At 44.5% G+C, this 16,413-nt stretch overlaps 1 protein-coding gene across 5 annotated transcripts in view; it reads right to left on the bottom strand.

Annotated features, from left to right (window-relative positions):
* Positions 1-16,413, bottom strand: part of pdzd2 (PDZ domain containing 2) — a 365,301-nt gene that overhangs the window by 93,086 nt on the left and 255,802 nt on the right. For all 5 annotated transcript variants that reach the window (XM_067984873.1, XM_067984884.1, XM_067984901.1 and 2 more), the window contains 2 exons: positions 8,757-8,830; positions 6,840-7,056 (listed from right to left, as the gene is read on the bottom strand). In XM_067984873.1, coding sequence (XP_067840974.1) covers positions 6,840-7,056; positions 8,757-8,830 — 291 coding nt within the window. The remainder of the gene's footprint in view (positions 1-6,839; positions 7,057-8,756; positions 8,831-16,413) is intronic.

Raw genomic sequence — 16,413 nt, 5'->3', positions numbered from 1 at the left:
CGTTGCCAAGGCAATCAGTGTGCAGACAGACAGGTGTTACCTGCAAGGTCTCAGAATATACAAATCACCAAAAAAAAACAACAAACAAAAAAAAACAGAGATAGAGAGGTAGAAACATAGAAAAGACAGCAACTGACCCGTTATATTAAAAACAGATAACATTTGTTCGCTGGTGGGGTTACGTGTAGCGTGACATGAACCCAAGATCCCGGTTGAGGCCGTCCTCATGGGTGCGGAACTTGGCTATCAATTTCTGCTCGATGATTATGGTTCATACTCCTGTGACTCGGCCAACGTTGTCTACCTCATACGTTGCAGGAAAGGATGCCCCAGAGCATGGTACATTGGCGAGACCATGCAGACGCTGCGACAACGGATGAACGGACACCGCGCAACAATCGCCAGACAGGAGGGTTCCCTCCCAGTCGGGGAACACTTCAGCAGTCATGGACATTCATCCACCGACCTTCGGGTAAGCGTACTCCAAGGCGGCCTTCGAGACACACGACAACGCAAAATCGTCGAGCAGAAATTGATAGCCAAGTTCCGCACCCATGAGGACGGCCTCAACCGGGATCTTGGGTTCATGTCACGCTACACGTTACCCCACCAGCGAACAAATGTTATCTGTTTTTAATATAACTGGTCAGTTGCTGTCTTTTCTATGTTTCTACCTCTCTATCTCTGTTTTTTTTTGGTGATTTGTATATTCTGAGACCTTGCAGGTAACACCTGTCTGTCTGCACACTGATTGCCTTGGCAACGGGCAGTTGAAAAAACTGTCTGTTATCACCAAGCATTGTTCTGTGAATTATAAATGCGATTTCATTTCGAGGATTTCATTTCCACATCGTTCACCTGAGGAAGGAGAAAGCCTCCGAAAGCTTGTGAATTTAAAATAAAATTGCTGGACTATAACTTGGTGTTGTAAAATTGTTTACAATGGATACAAGGTGTTCAGGGAAGATAGGGAGGGAAAGAAAGGGGGGGGCAGTGGCAGTATTGATTGAGAATATTGCAATACTGGAAAGAAAGGATGTCCTGGAAGGGTCAAGGACAGAATCTATTTGGTTAGAGTTAAGAAACAAAAGAGGTGCCATTACACTACTGCACTACTGGGGGTATTTTATAGGCCACCAACTAGTGGGAAGGATATAGAGGAGCAAATTTACAGGAAAGTTACAGAGAGGTGCAAAAGCCATAGAGAAATGATAATGGGGGACTTCAACTGTCCTAATATAGACTGGGATAGTAATAATAGAAGAGTCAAAGAGGGCGAGGAATTTTTGAAGTGTGTTCAGGAGCACCTTCTTGACCAGTACGTTTCCAGCCCAACGAGGAAGGAGGAATTGTTGGATTTTGTTTTGGGGAATGAGGCGGGCCAAGTGGAGCAAGTGTCAATGGGGGAATATTTAGGGAACAGCGATCATAGTATCATAAGATTTAGAATAGCTATGGAAAAGGACATGGACCACTCTAAAGTAAAAATACTCAATTGGAGGAGGGCCAATTTCAGTGGGATGAGAACAGATCTGGCCCGGGTAAATTGGAATTAAAGATTGGCAGGCAAAACTGTAATTGAACAGTGGGCGGCCTTTAAGGAGGAGATGGTTCAGTTACAGTCTAGGTACAGTCTAGGGAGAAAGGTAGGGCAACTAAAGCCAGAGCTCCCTGGATGACAAAAGAGATTGAGAGTAAAATGAAGCAGAAAAAAAGGGGCAGATGACAGTTGTCAAGTTGATAACACAAGTGAGAACCAGGCAGAATATGGAAAGTTCAGAGGGGAAGCGAGAAAGGAAATAGAGGGGCAAAGAGAGAGTATGAGAATAGACTGGCGGCCAACATAAAAGGGAATCCAAGTCTTCTATAGGCATGTAAACTGTAAATGGGTAGTAAGAGAAGGGGTGGGACCGAATAGGGACCAAAAAGGAGATCTACTCATGGAGGCAGAGGGCATGGCCGAGGTACTAAATGAATACTTTGCATCTGCCTTTACCAAGGAAGAAGATGCTGCCAGAGTCTCAGTAAAGGAAGATGTTGTTGAGATACTGGATGGGCTAAAAATTGATAGAGGTACTGGAAAGGCTAGCTGTAATTAAAGTAAATAAGTCACCTGGTCCGGATGGGATGCATCCTAGGTTGCTGAGGGAAGTAAGGGTGGAAATTGCGTAGGGACTGGCCATAATCTTCCAAACATCCTTAGATACGGGGGTGGTGCCAAAGGACTGGAGAATTGCGAATGTTACACCCTTGTTCAAAAAAGGGTGTAAGGATAAACCCGGCAACTGCAGACCAGTCAGTTTAACCTTGGTGGTGGGGAAACTTTTAGAAACGATAATCCGGGTCAGAATTAGCAGTCACTTGGACAAGTGTGGATTGATTAGGGAAAGCTAGCACAGATTTGTAAAAGGCAAATCGTGTTTCACTAACTTGATTGAGTTTTTTGATGAGGTAACAGAGAAGGTAGATGAGGGCAATGCAGTTGATGTGGTGTGTATATGGACTTTCAAACGGCATTTGGTAAAGTGCCGCATAATAGGCTTGTCATCAAGATTGAAGCCCATGGAATAAAAGGGGCAGAAGCAACATAGATACAGAATTGGCTAAGTAATAGGAAACAGAGATGGTCATGAACAGCTGTTTTTCGGACTGGAAGGAGGTGTACAGTGGTGGTCCCCAGGCGTTGGTGATGGGACCACTGCGTTTCTTGATATATATTAATGACTAGGACTTGGGTGTACAGGGCACAATTTCAAAATTTGCAGATGACACAAAACTTGGAAGGGTAGTTTTCAGTGAGGAGGATAGTGATGGGCTTCGAGATGATATAGACAGGCTGGTGGAATGGGCGGACACGTGGCAGATGAAATTTAACCCAAAAAAATGCAAGGTGGTACATTTCAGTAGGAAGAATGAGGAGAGGCAATATAAGCTAAAGGACTCAGGGTATATGTACACAAATTGTTGAAGGTGACATGGCAGGTCGAGAAAGCGGTTAAAAAAGCATACGGGATCCTGGGCTTTATAAGTAGAGGCATAGAGTACAAAAGCAATGAAGTCATGATGAACCTTTATAAAACACTGGTTTGGTCACAACTGGAGTATTGTGTCCAGTTCTGGGCACCAAACTTTAGGAAAGATGTGAAGGCCTTAGAAAGAGTGCAGAAGACATTTACCAGAATGATTCCAAAGATGAGGGACTTTAATTACATGGATAGACTGGAGAAGCTGGGGTTGTTCTCCTTGGAACAGAGAAGGTTGAGAGGAGATTTGATATTCAAAATCATGAAGGGTCTAGACAGAGTAGATAGAGAGAAACTGTTCCCATTGACGGAAGGGTCAAGAACCAGAGGACATAGATTTAAGGTGATTTGCGAGTGGTTAGGATCTGGAATGCACTGTCAGAGGGGGTGGTGGAAGCAGATTCAATCATGGATTTCAAAAGGGAACTGGATAATTACTTGAAAGGAAAAATTTTGCAGGACTACAGGGATAGGATGGGGGAGTGGGACTAGTTGGATTGCTCTCGCATAGAGGTGGCCCAGATTTGATGGGCCAAATGGCCTCCTTCCATGCTGTAACTTTTCTACGATTCTATCGTGGACCTGATATTTACGGGGAGGCAGGGAGGGAGCGGGTGGGGGTGGGGGGGCGTTGTAGCGGCCGGGAAGCCCGGAAGCGCGGATAACGCGGCGGCCCTAAAAATTTCTCCGTTTCCCGGCCAGCAGCCAGCCAGATTGAGAGGCTTGCTGGCTGGTGGGCGGGAAGGCCTGCAGCATTATGCCACAGCCAGATAGCGGAGATGAAGGAGGGAGGGAGAGATCGTGGGTCAGGGTGGGGGATCGTGGATGGAAGGTCGGGGGGAGATCGTGGATAGAAGGTCAGGAGAGATTCTGGAGATTGGGGGGGTGGGGGGCATCGAATCGCGTGGTGGGGGTAGGCCAATCGGGACGGGTGATCTCGGGGAGGGAGGCCGAATGTGGCAGGTTTGCTTGGGGTGCCGGGGGGAAGAACTCCTGCTTCTCCTGGCCCACAAGCAGTGCTGGAAAGACACTTACCTGCTGGATCGGGCCGTTCTCTCCTCCCTTACGAACGTACAAATTAAGAGCAGGAGTAGGAACATTCGGCCCCTCGAGCCTGTTCTGCCATTTGATAAGATCATGGCTTATCTGATTTGACCTCAACCCTACTTTCCCGTCTACCTATTATAATCTTTGACTCCCTTGTTAATCAGGAATCTATCTAACTCAGCCTTAAAAATATTCAATGACCCTGCCCCACCGCTCTCTGGGGAAGGGAGTTCCACAGACTCTCGACACTCAGAGAAAAATTTCTCCTCATCTCCGTCTTAAATGGTAGACCCCTTATTTTTAAACTGTGGCCCCTAGTTCTAGTCTCTCCCACAAGGGGAAACGCCCCCTCAGCATCTACCCCTTCAAGTCCCCTCAGGATCTTATATGTTTCAATAAGATCACCTCTCATTCTTCTAAACTCCAATGAATACAGGCCCAACTTTCCTCATAAGATCACCCCCTCAGTTGAGTGAACCTTCTCTGAACTGCCTCTAAAGCAATTATGTCCTTTCTTAAATTAGGAGACCAAAACTGCACACAATGTTCTCACCAATGCCCTGTACAACTGTAGCAAAACATCTCTACTTTTATGTTCCATCTCCGCTTTTATACTCCGGGTTTGCCAAGCCATGGCAAACACGGCCCGCAGCCGTTAAAAGGAAAACTCTGGTAAAATTTGAGGCACGCAGCCTCATTAACATATTTAAATAAATAACCCGCCTCTCCAGAGCAGGTTAGTTGCCTGCCCTCCAACCCGCCTCTGTTAAAACTGGAAGAGGGCGCGTTGGAGATGGGTTGGGGCTGGGTTTCCGACTTTTGAAATTTTAACCTCTCCCCCTGCCCCTCTCCCGCTCGTCTTGGAGGATTAAAATTCCCCCCTTAGAGTTCGAAGTGATAAGATTGAATTTTTTTAAATGATGAAGGGATTAAATTGTGTCTAGTTGCAGGAGTTTATTTCAGATTGATAGGGATGGGAGAACTGGGAGAGCATGAGTATAAAATACAAAGGAATGAGTTGGGTCAGATGTCAGGAAGTATTTCTTTTCACAGAGAGTCATCAACCTTTGGAACACACTACCAAAATAAACGGTTAGTATGGGCTCACTGAAGTCCTTCAACAGGCATTGGACGAGTTCCTGAGAGCGGGGGACTTCTAAACTCTTATAAACATTCACTCCCTTCACCACCGGCGCACTGTGGCTGCAGTGTGTACCATCCACAGGACGCACTGCAGCAACTCGCCAAGGCTTCTTCGACAGCACCTCCCAAACCCGCGACCTCTACCACCTAGAAGGACAAGAGCAGCAGGTACATGGGAACAACACCACCTGCACGTTCCCCTCCAAGTCACACACCATCCCGACTTGCAAACATATCGCCGTTCCTTCATCGTCGCTGGGTCAAAATCCTGGAACTCTCTTCCTAACAGCACTGTGGGAGAACCTTCACCACACGGACTGCAGCGGTTCAAGACGGCGACTCACCATCACCTTCTCAAAGGCAATTAGGGATGGGCAATAAATGCTGGGCTCGCCAGCGACGCCCACATCCCATGAACGAATAAAAATAAAAGTGATAGCTGGGATTATAGATATGAGTCAATTTGGTGTCCCGCAGCTTTGCTTGATTGCATTTGAGGGTCAGAAAATAATTTTCTAAAGTAGTCTAAGGTTTCTTTTATTTTGCTTCTTCCAGGAGTTTGCATGAATATGGGGCATAGGCTGATTGGGGCAGCCGATGTGCACTTAGCTGGATGGGACAGGCTTGATAGACCAATTGGTCTTTTCCTGTCCTTTCTCGTCTGTTCATATTGGTTTATTATTTCTTTATCAACTGCAGTGAGAGGAGAAATCCTGGTTAATGGGTGGCAGTTAATTAGTAAAGATATTTTTTTAGGAAAAAAAAGAGTTTCCTTTAAGTAGTTCTAAATGGTCAAATTATTTGAAATGCAAAAAAAAATACCCTTTCTGTTCCAACATACTTTTTAGGGTAAATTTTATGAATTATGGACAGAAAATTCTGAGGAGCTTGCTGACCTGCATGCTTGACTTTCTGATATGCCCTCCTGCCAGGCAAAATCTGTGCCGGGAGTGCAAATTTGTAAAGGTGTCTCTTATATTTACCACATATAGGCAAAACAACAGAAAGTTTCACTGTTACTTTTATGAGAACTGGCAAAAGCTCACTCATACTGTTGCAAAAGCCACACCCCCAGGTTCACAGTCATAATAAATCTGTGCAAAGCCCAGTTTATAAGTCAGATATATCAGTGTGTTTCCTTGAAAAACTACATATAATCAGTTACACCTACACCAGAAAGGCCATTTTTTAAATTCATGCTTCCAATGTGGAGCTTCACCCACGGGAGCACATATCAGGAATTTGGGCATGCACTCATCGTGACTCTCTAGCCGTTAATTTTAATGAATGAAAAATCGTGGGAGAGTGAGCTCGAATTTCCAATATTCAGTCCTAGCTCATGCTGCTCAATGTCACTTTAGTTACCTGCTTGCTGTCAGAGTGAGCTCCTGAATAGAGCTCTCACAGTGTCTCTCCATCTCATCTGTTCCGTTGCAGGTTGGAGCCAGCATTTTGAAATCATGTGGGGGAAGGGACTGATACTTCCAACAGAGGATAGTTAAACAAAATCAGCGACTCTATTTGCCTCTATATTTACAGCCTTTGTCCCTCCTCTGATGCTTTGCCAGTCCTCAGACTTAAAAAGCTTGTACAGTTTTAGCAGTTTTATTTGTCCATTAGCATTACCTTTCTTTAATGTCACCTCCATTATGATTCGATCTTTTGGTCCTGGCCCCCTGCGAGAGGAGTCCCCCTCTTCTGAGCCCGGTACTGGAGTTCCACCACTGGCATTGGAATTGGGAGAGCTGGACCGGCTCATTAGTGTGGGAGTGGGGGAAGGAGTAAGGCTAGGACTGCGCAACCTGGTACGAACAGTTAAGGTCACAACTCCCTTCTTCAGTTGCTGTTGGGAAAATAAAATTACATTAGGGTAGATGGGTGAATGAATCAATAGGTAGATAAACATTTACGGCTAAATTTTGTGAGGCTGTGCTCCCAATGCCAAGCCTCATTCAATTGGAGTGTGAATTGGAGAAACTGCCATGGAGGCCAAGGCACCTGATTCATAGCGTTCCAGATTTGCGAGTCATTAGAATTAAATAATCGCTTTTAAACATCACACTCAAAAAGGAGGTTACATCCTCATTATAAGTCAGCATGTTTGCTTGGAGATGGGAAAGCATATTTTCCCATATGGATGAAAAACAGACGAGGTAACAAAACAGCGAGTGTAATGCTCACAGAGTTGGAAATGGGACAATCTCAGGGGATTTTCTGTTATCAGCCCTAAATAAATATTCAGATGAACTCACTGAACATATTGGGTTCTTCGATTGCCAGTGGCAGGGGGAGGGAGGGAAAATTGTGCAAGTCAGTAGGTCTTAATGGCTACGGGGAAAACTCAGAGGGATGCGACTTCTTAACGGAAGTGGTCACATATGTGGTCAAAAATTGTTTTCGGCTGCAAATATTTTCCTTGTATTTTTAAGCCTTTGCAAATGGGCAAAAGAAGTCCAGGGGAAGGCAAAATGAATGTGGAGGGAGGAAATGGAGTCCGTGGGCAAGTCACGGAGTAATGAGGTTTCCAAATACTCAGTTTGATGGCTGTTAAAGTGAAGATGCGGCTGCATGAGGTGGATTGGCATTCAAGGGTAGCCTCCTCAGACAACAGCAGGTGATGGCCAGGCTCAGTGCTGTGTACAATAGGTACAGGGCCTGTGAACAGATTCGAAAGAAGACTGCATACCTTAAGGGAACTGCCAATAGACTACTCAACAATACCATTCATAAGGTAGAAGACCCTGGTACGTCTGTATGCTTCTAAGTACTGCCTGTTAGGCCATAATTAGGCCAAAATTAGGCACTTTTTTAAGGTCATTATGCATGAGCTGAAATCTTTAAAAAAAAATAGGGGACAGAACTTCCTGGAACTGCTGTCACTCTAAGGCCAATACATGCAACTGGCATCTGGTCTCATCCATTGTGAGCACGAATCAGGAAATTCCTGCCACATGTTAGATAATGGGGAGTGCGCCTGCGGTTTCATTATATGCATGAGGTCCTCGGCCTGGAGCAGGAGTTTTTAAAATTGGCCCTTCTGACCGTTAATAATTAACAAAGTGCAACAGTTAACAAACTAACTCAGCTTATTACACCGGGCATTTAAAAATGAAAACCGAACACCGAAAGGTAGATCTTAGGATTTCACACTCCCGACATGGGGTTTTACATGTTGGGAGTTTAGAGAGGGAATTCCGACAGAGATTCGCAGACCCTCGAGGATTTTCTATCCACTATAGATGTAAAATCCTGTGAGCCTACTGACCTCTGCATCCAGAGTATGTGTTCTCGGTACATGAAGTTTAGCGTTTGGCTGCAAATTCATTAAAATTATCCTTTGATATTTGGCTTTTATTTTACAAATTTCTAGACAGCCTACTTGAAAAAAAATTGTCCAGTACATCTTTTGTTTCTGCTATGCATACAAACAAACCATTGGAGTAATCAGATAGGTTTGTGCTCAAAATGCAGTAAGAAACAAGCCTAGCACCATTTTCCCTGGAAATGCCATGAGGACCCCCTGTGTTGTACAGGACATCTTACCTTAAAGGTCTGGATGGCCTGCTGATGGGTTAGTCCCTGCAGAGATTCCCCATTAACTTCTAGAATTTCATCTCCTGTTGAGAACAGTACAGGCCCGTTAACCCTCAGAAACATTTACAGCCTTTTAAAAGGATATCAGCTATGATTTATTAAATGTTTATGCCAGCATCACTATTAATTTAAACTGCTGTTTTAAAAAAAGAACAATCATTAAATATCAAGGCTCAAAGATAATGGTGGTTTAAGAAAAATTAATAAACAATGACAAGGTGTTATAAGCACTTTGCCACCAGTAGAACCAGTTATGAAACAAGATGTGGACAATGTTCCTCCTTTGTCCTTACTTGTAAATGAAGCTTCAAGAATACAGTCATTAATAAGTTCAAGTGTTATGAAATATACAGATATAGCACTTTTGCAGAAAACTTTTTAAAACCGTCAATGAGAAAGATAAATGCATTTTCCAAAACAACCAATTAATCCTTTAGTTACAAAATGCGTTTAAAAATTGGAATAATTTTCTACATGGCTATAAAGCTTGAACACTAAAAAAAAGTAGGTCCTACTTGGACCAGACTGCAGCTACTTGCTTGCATTATCTCTAACCACCCACTGCAATCCCAGGGAACTGCCACCCACTGCAATCCCAGGGAACCGCCACCCACTGCAATCCCGGGGAACTGCCACCCACAGCAATTCCAGGGAATTGAGAAGTGAGGGAGAGAAACAAGTCAGGGGTCCTGCTCCTCATCAATATCAAGTGGGAATAAACTGGGGAGGGGGTGAGAACCACTAGAAATAGCAGCACTATTAACTCTATTTTATCAGGTGTGCCTTCTAGTCCATTTCTGTTACTAAAAGTGAACCACAGACCTATGCACATAAGATCTGGGGTCACAAGCTGAAAGTTAAACACAACTTTGAAAATACATTAAACCACATAAACATTTTAAAGCTTCCTCAATTCTCTCTCTCCATTTCTGGGGATAGGCTGTCAACCAATATCTATTATAAGCCCACCGACTACCACAGCTACCTTGATTACACTTCCTCCCACCCAGCTTCCTGTAAGGACTCTATTTCCTTCTCCAAGTTTCTCCATCTCATCTGTTCTGGCGATGCCACCTTCCACACCAGTGCTTCCGATACGTCTTCCTTTTTCCTCAACCTGATGATTTTGAAAACCTCTATCAAATCTCCTCTCAATCTTCTCTGTTTTAAGGAGAACAACCCCAGCTTCTCCAGTCTATCCACGTAACTAAAGTCCCTCATCCCTGGAATCATTCTAGTAAATCTCTTCTGCACCCTCTCTAAGGACTTCACATCTTTCCTAATCATTAATTTTAATGGGCTGAAAACCTCAATATCCACAACCAAATTCCTGATACGTGCTTCTAATGCGCAAAGTTCCACGTTTGGAGCATGAATTAGTGAACCTACTCTTTAGAAGTTTACCCATAACTTTTTTTTATTTGTTCATGGGATGTGGGCGTCACTTGTTACTTGCAATTGTTACTTGCCACTTATGAGCTCAAGCTTGGATATTGTCCAGGTCTTGCTGCACGTGGGCACGGACTGCTTCATTATCTGAGGGGTTGCGAATGGAACTGAACACTGTGCAATCATCAGCGAACATCCCCATTTGTGACCTTACGATGGAGGGAAGGTCATTGATGAAGCAGCTGAAGATGGTTGGGCCTAGGACACTGCCCTGAGGAACACCTGCGGCAATGTCTTGGGGCTGAGGTGATTGGCCTCCAACAACCACTACCATCTTCCTTTGTGCTAGGTATGACTCCAGCCACTGGAGAGTTTTCCCCCTGATTCCCATTGACTTCAATTTTACTAGGGCTCCTTGGTGCCACACTTGGTCAAATGCTGCTGTGATGTCAAGGGCAGTCACTCTCACCTCACCCCATAGCCCCATATCTCTTAATACCCATGGTTCACAGAAATTTATCAATCTCAGATTTAGAATTCACAATTGAGCTAGCAACAGCTGCCTTTTGCAGAAGTGCGTTCCAAACTTCTCCCACCCTTTGCGTGTAGCAACGTTTCCTAATGTCACTCCTGCACGTCCTGGCTCTAAATGTTAGGCTATGTCCTTGCGTCCTAGTATTCAAGTATAGGAGACCTCCAAAAACAGTTACAAATGCTTCAGCAGCCAAAAGCAATAATCCAGCCAATAACCTGTAAATCCTGCACGGTCCCTTTAAATAGCGCTGGTTGTGGGGGGGGGGGGGGGGGAGGGGTCCTCCAGGCACTCTAAGACATGTTCAGGTGGCCGTGGTTAAGACTGTGCGTTGAGTTGAGCGTTAAGTCCCAAAATGATGTCTATCACTTTAAATCAGCGTTGCACACTGATTGTATCCATTTTCTCCTTAATTTGCATGCTGCTGGCGTTTGGTATTTGCACATGCTTTAATACCTATACCAAAATGGCGTCCAGCGCACGTCACACTGGAAATGTGTGTGCGCAGCCAAGACACCATCTTGGCACTTCGGGAGGCCGCGTAGTGCTGAAACAACCGATGCTACACGGCCCAATTTCTAGCCCCAAGCCTCTATATATAAAGCCCAGGATCCAGTATGCTTTTTAATCGCTTTCTCAACCTGTCCTGCCACCTTCAAAGATTTGTGCACATATACTCCCAGCTCTCTGTTCCTGCACCCTCTTTAGAATTGCACCATTTAGTTTATATTGCGTCTCCCCATTCTTCCTACTAAATATATCACTTCGCACTTCTCTGCGTTAAATTTCATCTGCTATGTGTCCAACCATTCCACCAGCCTGTCTATTTCCTCTTGAAGTCTATCACTATCCTAATTGTTTACTACACTTCCAAGTTTTGTGTCATCTGCAAATTTTGAAATTGTGCCTTGTACACCCAAGTCTGAGTCATTAATATATATCAAGAAAAGCAGTGGTCCTAGTACCGACCCCTGGGGAACATTACTGTATACTTTCCTCCAGTTCAAAAAACAACCGTTCACCACTACTCTCTGTTTCCTATCACTTAGCCAATTTCATATCCATGCTGCCACTGCTCCTTTATTCCATGAACTTCAATTTTGCCATCAAGCCTATTATGTGGCACTTTATCAAACGCCTTTTGAAACTCCATATACATCAACTGCATTGCCCTCATCAACTTTCTCTGTTACCTCATCGAAAAACTCAATCAAGTTAGTTAAATACGATTTGCCTTTAATAAATCCATGCTGTCTTTCCTTTATTAATCCATACTTGTCCAAGTGTCTATTAATTTTGTCCCAGATTATCATTTCTAAAAGCTTCCCCACCACCGAGGTTAAACTGATTGGCCTGTAGTTGCCGGGTTTATCCTTACACCCTTTTTTGAACAAGGGTGTAACATTTGCAATTCTCCAGTCCTCTGGCACCACCCGCTTATCTAAAGAGGATTGGAACATATGCACGTGCATACGAACATACGAATTAAGAGCAGACATAGGCCATTCGGCAACTCGAGCATGCTCTGCCATTTGATAAGATCATGGCTGATCTGATTGTGATCTCAACCGTACTTTCCCATCTACCTACAATAACCTTTGACTCCCTTGTTAATCAGGAATCTATCTAACTCAGCCTTAAAAATATTCAATGACCCTGCCTGCAGCGTGCTCTGGGGAAGGGAGTTCCACAGACTCACGACTCCCTGAGAGAAAGAATTTCTCCTCATCGCTGTCTTAAATGGGAGACCCCTTATTTTTAAACTGTGGCCCCTAGTTCTAGTCTCTCCCACAAGGGGAAACATCCTCTCAGCATCTACCCTTCGAATCCCCTCAGGATCTTATATGTTTCAATAAGATAAGCTCTCATTCTTCTAAACTCCAGTTTATACAGGTCCAACTTGTCCAATCTTTCCTCATAAGATAACCCCTTCATCCCTGGAATCAGTCGAGTGAACCTTCTCTGAACTGCCTCTACAGCAATTATGTCCTTTCTTAAATAAGGAGACCAAAACTGCACAGTGTTCTCGATGTGGTCTCACCAATGCCCTGTACAACTTTAGCAAAACATCTCTACTTTTATATTCCATTCCCCTTGCAATAAATGACAACATTCCATTTGCCTTCCTAACCACTTGCTGTACCTACATACTAACTTTTTGTGATTCATGTACTAGGACACCCAGATCCCTCTGTACCTCAGAGTTCTGTAATCTCTCTCCATTTAAATAATATACTTTTTTTTTATTCCTCCTGCCAAAGTGGACAAGTTCACATTTTCCCACATTATACTCCATCTGCCAAATTTTTGCCCACTCACTTAACCTATCTATATCCCTTTGCAAACTCCTTGTGTCCTCTTCACAACTTACTTTCCAACTTACCTTTGTGTCAGCAGCAAATTTAGCAACAATATATTCAGTCCCTTCATCCAAGTCATTGATATAGATTGTAAATAGTTGAGGCCCAAGCACTGATCCCTGTGGCACTCCACTCGTTACATCTTGCAAACCTGAAAATGACCCATTTATGCTTACTTTCCGTTTCCTATTGGCTAACCAAACCTTTATCCATGCTAATATGTTACCCCCATGAGCTCTTATTTTGTGTCGTAGAAGATTATGGCCAGTGCCTCTGCAATTTCCACCCGTAATTCCCTCAGCAACCTAGGATGCATCCCATCCGGACCAGATGACTTATCCACTTTAAGTAATTTAATTCTCTCTCTGTCTGTCTTTTGTTCTGGCCGTTTGTGTATTCGGTGGTCCTGTAGGTAACATCACTCTGTCTGAACACTTTGATTGCCTTGACAACGGGCAGTTGGAAAGATTATCTGTAATCACCAGGTATTGTTCTCTGACTATAAATGCGGTAACCTTCCATGGAATCCCACACTCGCTCACCTGACGAAGGAGAAAGCCTCCGAAAGCTTGTGATTTTCAAATAAAACAGTTGGACTATAACCTGGTGTTGTAAGATTCTTACACTTTAAGTACAGCCAGCCTTTCTAGTACCTCCTCTTTATCAATTTTTAGCCCATCCAGTATCTCAACTACCTCCTCTTTTATTGTGCCTTTGGCAGCATCTTCTTCCTTGGTAAAGACAGATGCAAAGTACTCATTTAGTACCTCAGCCTCCATGCGTAGATCTCCTTTTTGGTCCCTAATCGGCCCCACCTCTCGTCTTACTACCCGTTAACTATTTATATGCCTACAGAAGACTTTTGGATTCCTTTTTATGTTAGCCGCCAGTCTATTCTCATACTCTTTGCCCCTCTTAATTTCTTTTTCACTTCTCCTCTCAACTTTCTACATTCAGCCTGGTTCTCACTTGTATTATCAACCTGACATTTGTCGTATGCCCCCTTTTTCTGCTTCAACTTACTCTCTATCTCTTTCCTCATCCAGGGAGCTCAGGCTTTGGTTGCCCTACCTGTGCCCCTTGTGGGAATGTACCTAGACTGGACCCGAACCATCTCCTCTTTAAAGGCTTCCCATTGTTCAATTGCCTGCCAATCTTTGCTTCCAATTTACCCAGGCCAGATCCGTTCTCAAATTGGCCCCCCTCCAATTGAGTATTTTGACTTTACATTGTTCCTTGTCCTTTTCCATAACTAATTTAAACCTTATGATACTATGATCACTGTTCCCTAAATGTTCCCCTGCTGACACTTGCTCCACTTGACCCACTTCATTCCCCAGAACTAAATCCAGCAATGCCTCCTTCCTCGTTGGGCCGGAAACATACTGATCAAGAAAGTTCTCCTGAACGTACTTCAGAAATTCCTCCCCCTCTTTCCCCTTTATGCTATTACTATCCCAGTCTATATTAGGATAAATGTAAGGACTTGCACAACACCAGGTTATAGTCCAACAGTTTTATTTTAAATCACAAGCTTTCGGAGCTTACCTCCTTCGTCAGGTGAGTGAAGGGTTCTGAAAACGCTTAGCATATATAGTCAGAGAACAATGCCTGGTGATTACAGATAATCTTTCCAACTGCCCCCTATCACATCTCGGCTGGGAAATGATCACAGCAATCAAAGGTGTCGTTGGTGTTCAGACAGGTTAGCCACGGAAAACATTACATCCCAGTATACTGAATACACAATGGGTCAGATTACAAAGACAGAGAGAGAAAGAGACCCGAAAGGCAGAGAGAGAGAGAGAGAGAGAGAATGTCCAGTTGTATTAAAAACAGATAACGTTTTTTCGCTGGTGGGGTTACATGTAGCGTGACATGAACCCAAGATCCCGGTTGAGGCTGTCCTCATGGGTGCGGAACTTGGTTATCAATTTCTGCTCGACGATTTTGCGTTGTCGTGTGTCTTGAAGGCTGCCTTGGAGAACGCTTACCCGAAGATCGGTGGCTGAATGTCCTTGACTGCTGAAGTGTTCCCCGACTGGGAGGGAACCCACCTGTCTGGCAATTGTTGTGCGGTGTCCGTTCATCCGTTGTCACAGTGTCTGCATGGTCTCGCCGATGTACCATGCTCTGGGGCATCCTTTCCTGCAACGTATGAGGTAGACAACGTTGGCCAAGTCACAGGATTATGAACCATGTACCTGGTGGGTGATGTCCTCTCGTGTGATGGTGGTATCTGTGTCGATGATCTGGTATGTCTTGCAGAGTTTGCCGTGGCAGGGTTGTGTGGTGTTGTGGACGCTGTTCTCCTGAAAGCTGGGTAATTTGCTGTGAACGATGGTCTGTTTGAGGTTAGGTGGCTGTTTGAAGGTGAGTAGTGGAGGTGTGGGGATGGCCTTAGTGAGGTGTTCGTCGTCATCGATGACATGTTGAAGGCTGCGGAGAACATGGCGTAGTTTCTCCGCTCCGGGGAAGTACTGGACGACGAAGGGTACTCTGTTGGTTGCGTCCCGTTGTCTACCTCATACGTTGCAGGAAAGGATGCCCCAGAGCATGGTACACCGGCGAGACCATGCAGACACTGCGACAACGGATGAACGGACACCGCACATCAATTGCCAGACAGGAGGGTTCCCTCCCAGTCGGGGAACACTTCAGCAGTCAAGGACATTCAGCCTCCGATCTTCGGGTAAGCGTTCTCCAAGGCGGCCTTCAAGACACACGACAACGCAAAATCGTCGAGCAGAAATTGATAGCCAAGTTCCGCACCCATGAGGACAGCCTCAACCGGGATCTTGGGTTCATGTCACGCTACATATGGGTAGAACTGAAAAATAAGAAGGGAGAGATCACTTTGATAGGATTGTACTACAGACCCCCAAATAGTCAACGGGAAATTGAGGAGCAAATATGTAAGGAGATTACAGACAGCTGCAAGAAAAATAGGGTGGTAATAGTAGGGGACTTTAACTTTCCCAACATTGACTGGGACAGCCATAGCATTAGGGGCTTGGATGGAGAGAAATTTGTTGAGTGTATTCAGGAGGAATTTCTCATTCAGTATGTGGATGGCCCGACTAGAGAGGGGGCAAAACTTGACCTCCTCTTGGGAAATAAGGAAGGGCAGGTGACAGAAGTGTTAGTGAGGGATCACTTTGGGACCAGTGATCATAATTCCATTAGTTTTAAGATAGCTATGGAGAAGGATAGGTCTGGCCCAAAAGTTAAAATTCTAAATTGGGGAAAGGCCAATTTTGATGGTATTAGACAGGAACTTTCAGAAGTTGATTGGGAGAGTCTGTTGGCAGGCAAAGGGACGTCT

The sequence above is a fragment of the Heptranchias perlo genome, chromosome 1 (assembly GCF_035084215.1).
Source record: "Heptranchias perlo isolate sHepPer1 chromosome 1, sHepPer1.hap1, whole genome shotgun sequence".
Taxonomy (NCBI): domain Eukaryota; kingdom Metazoa; phylum Chordata; class Chondrichthyes; order Hexanchiformes; family Hexanchidae; genus Heptranchias; species Heptranchias perlo.
Note: the sequence above shows the minus strand (reverse complement) of the source record. Positions and strands in the feature narration are given on the sequence as shown.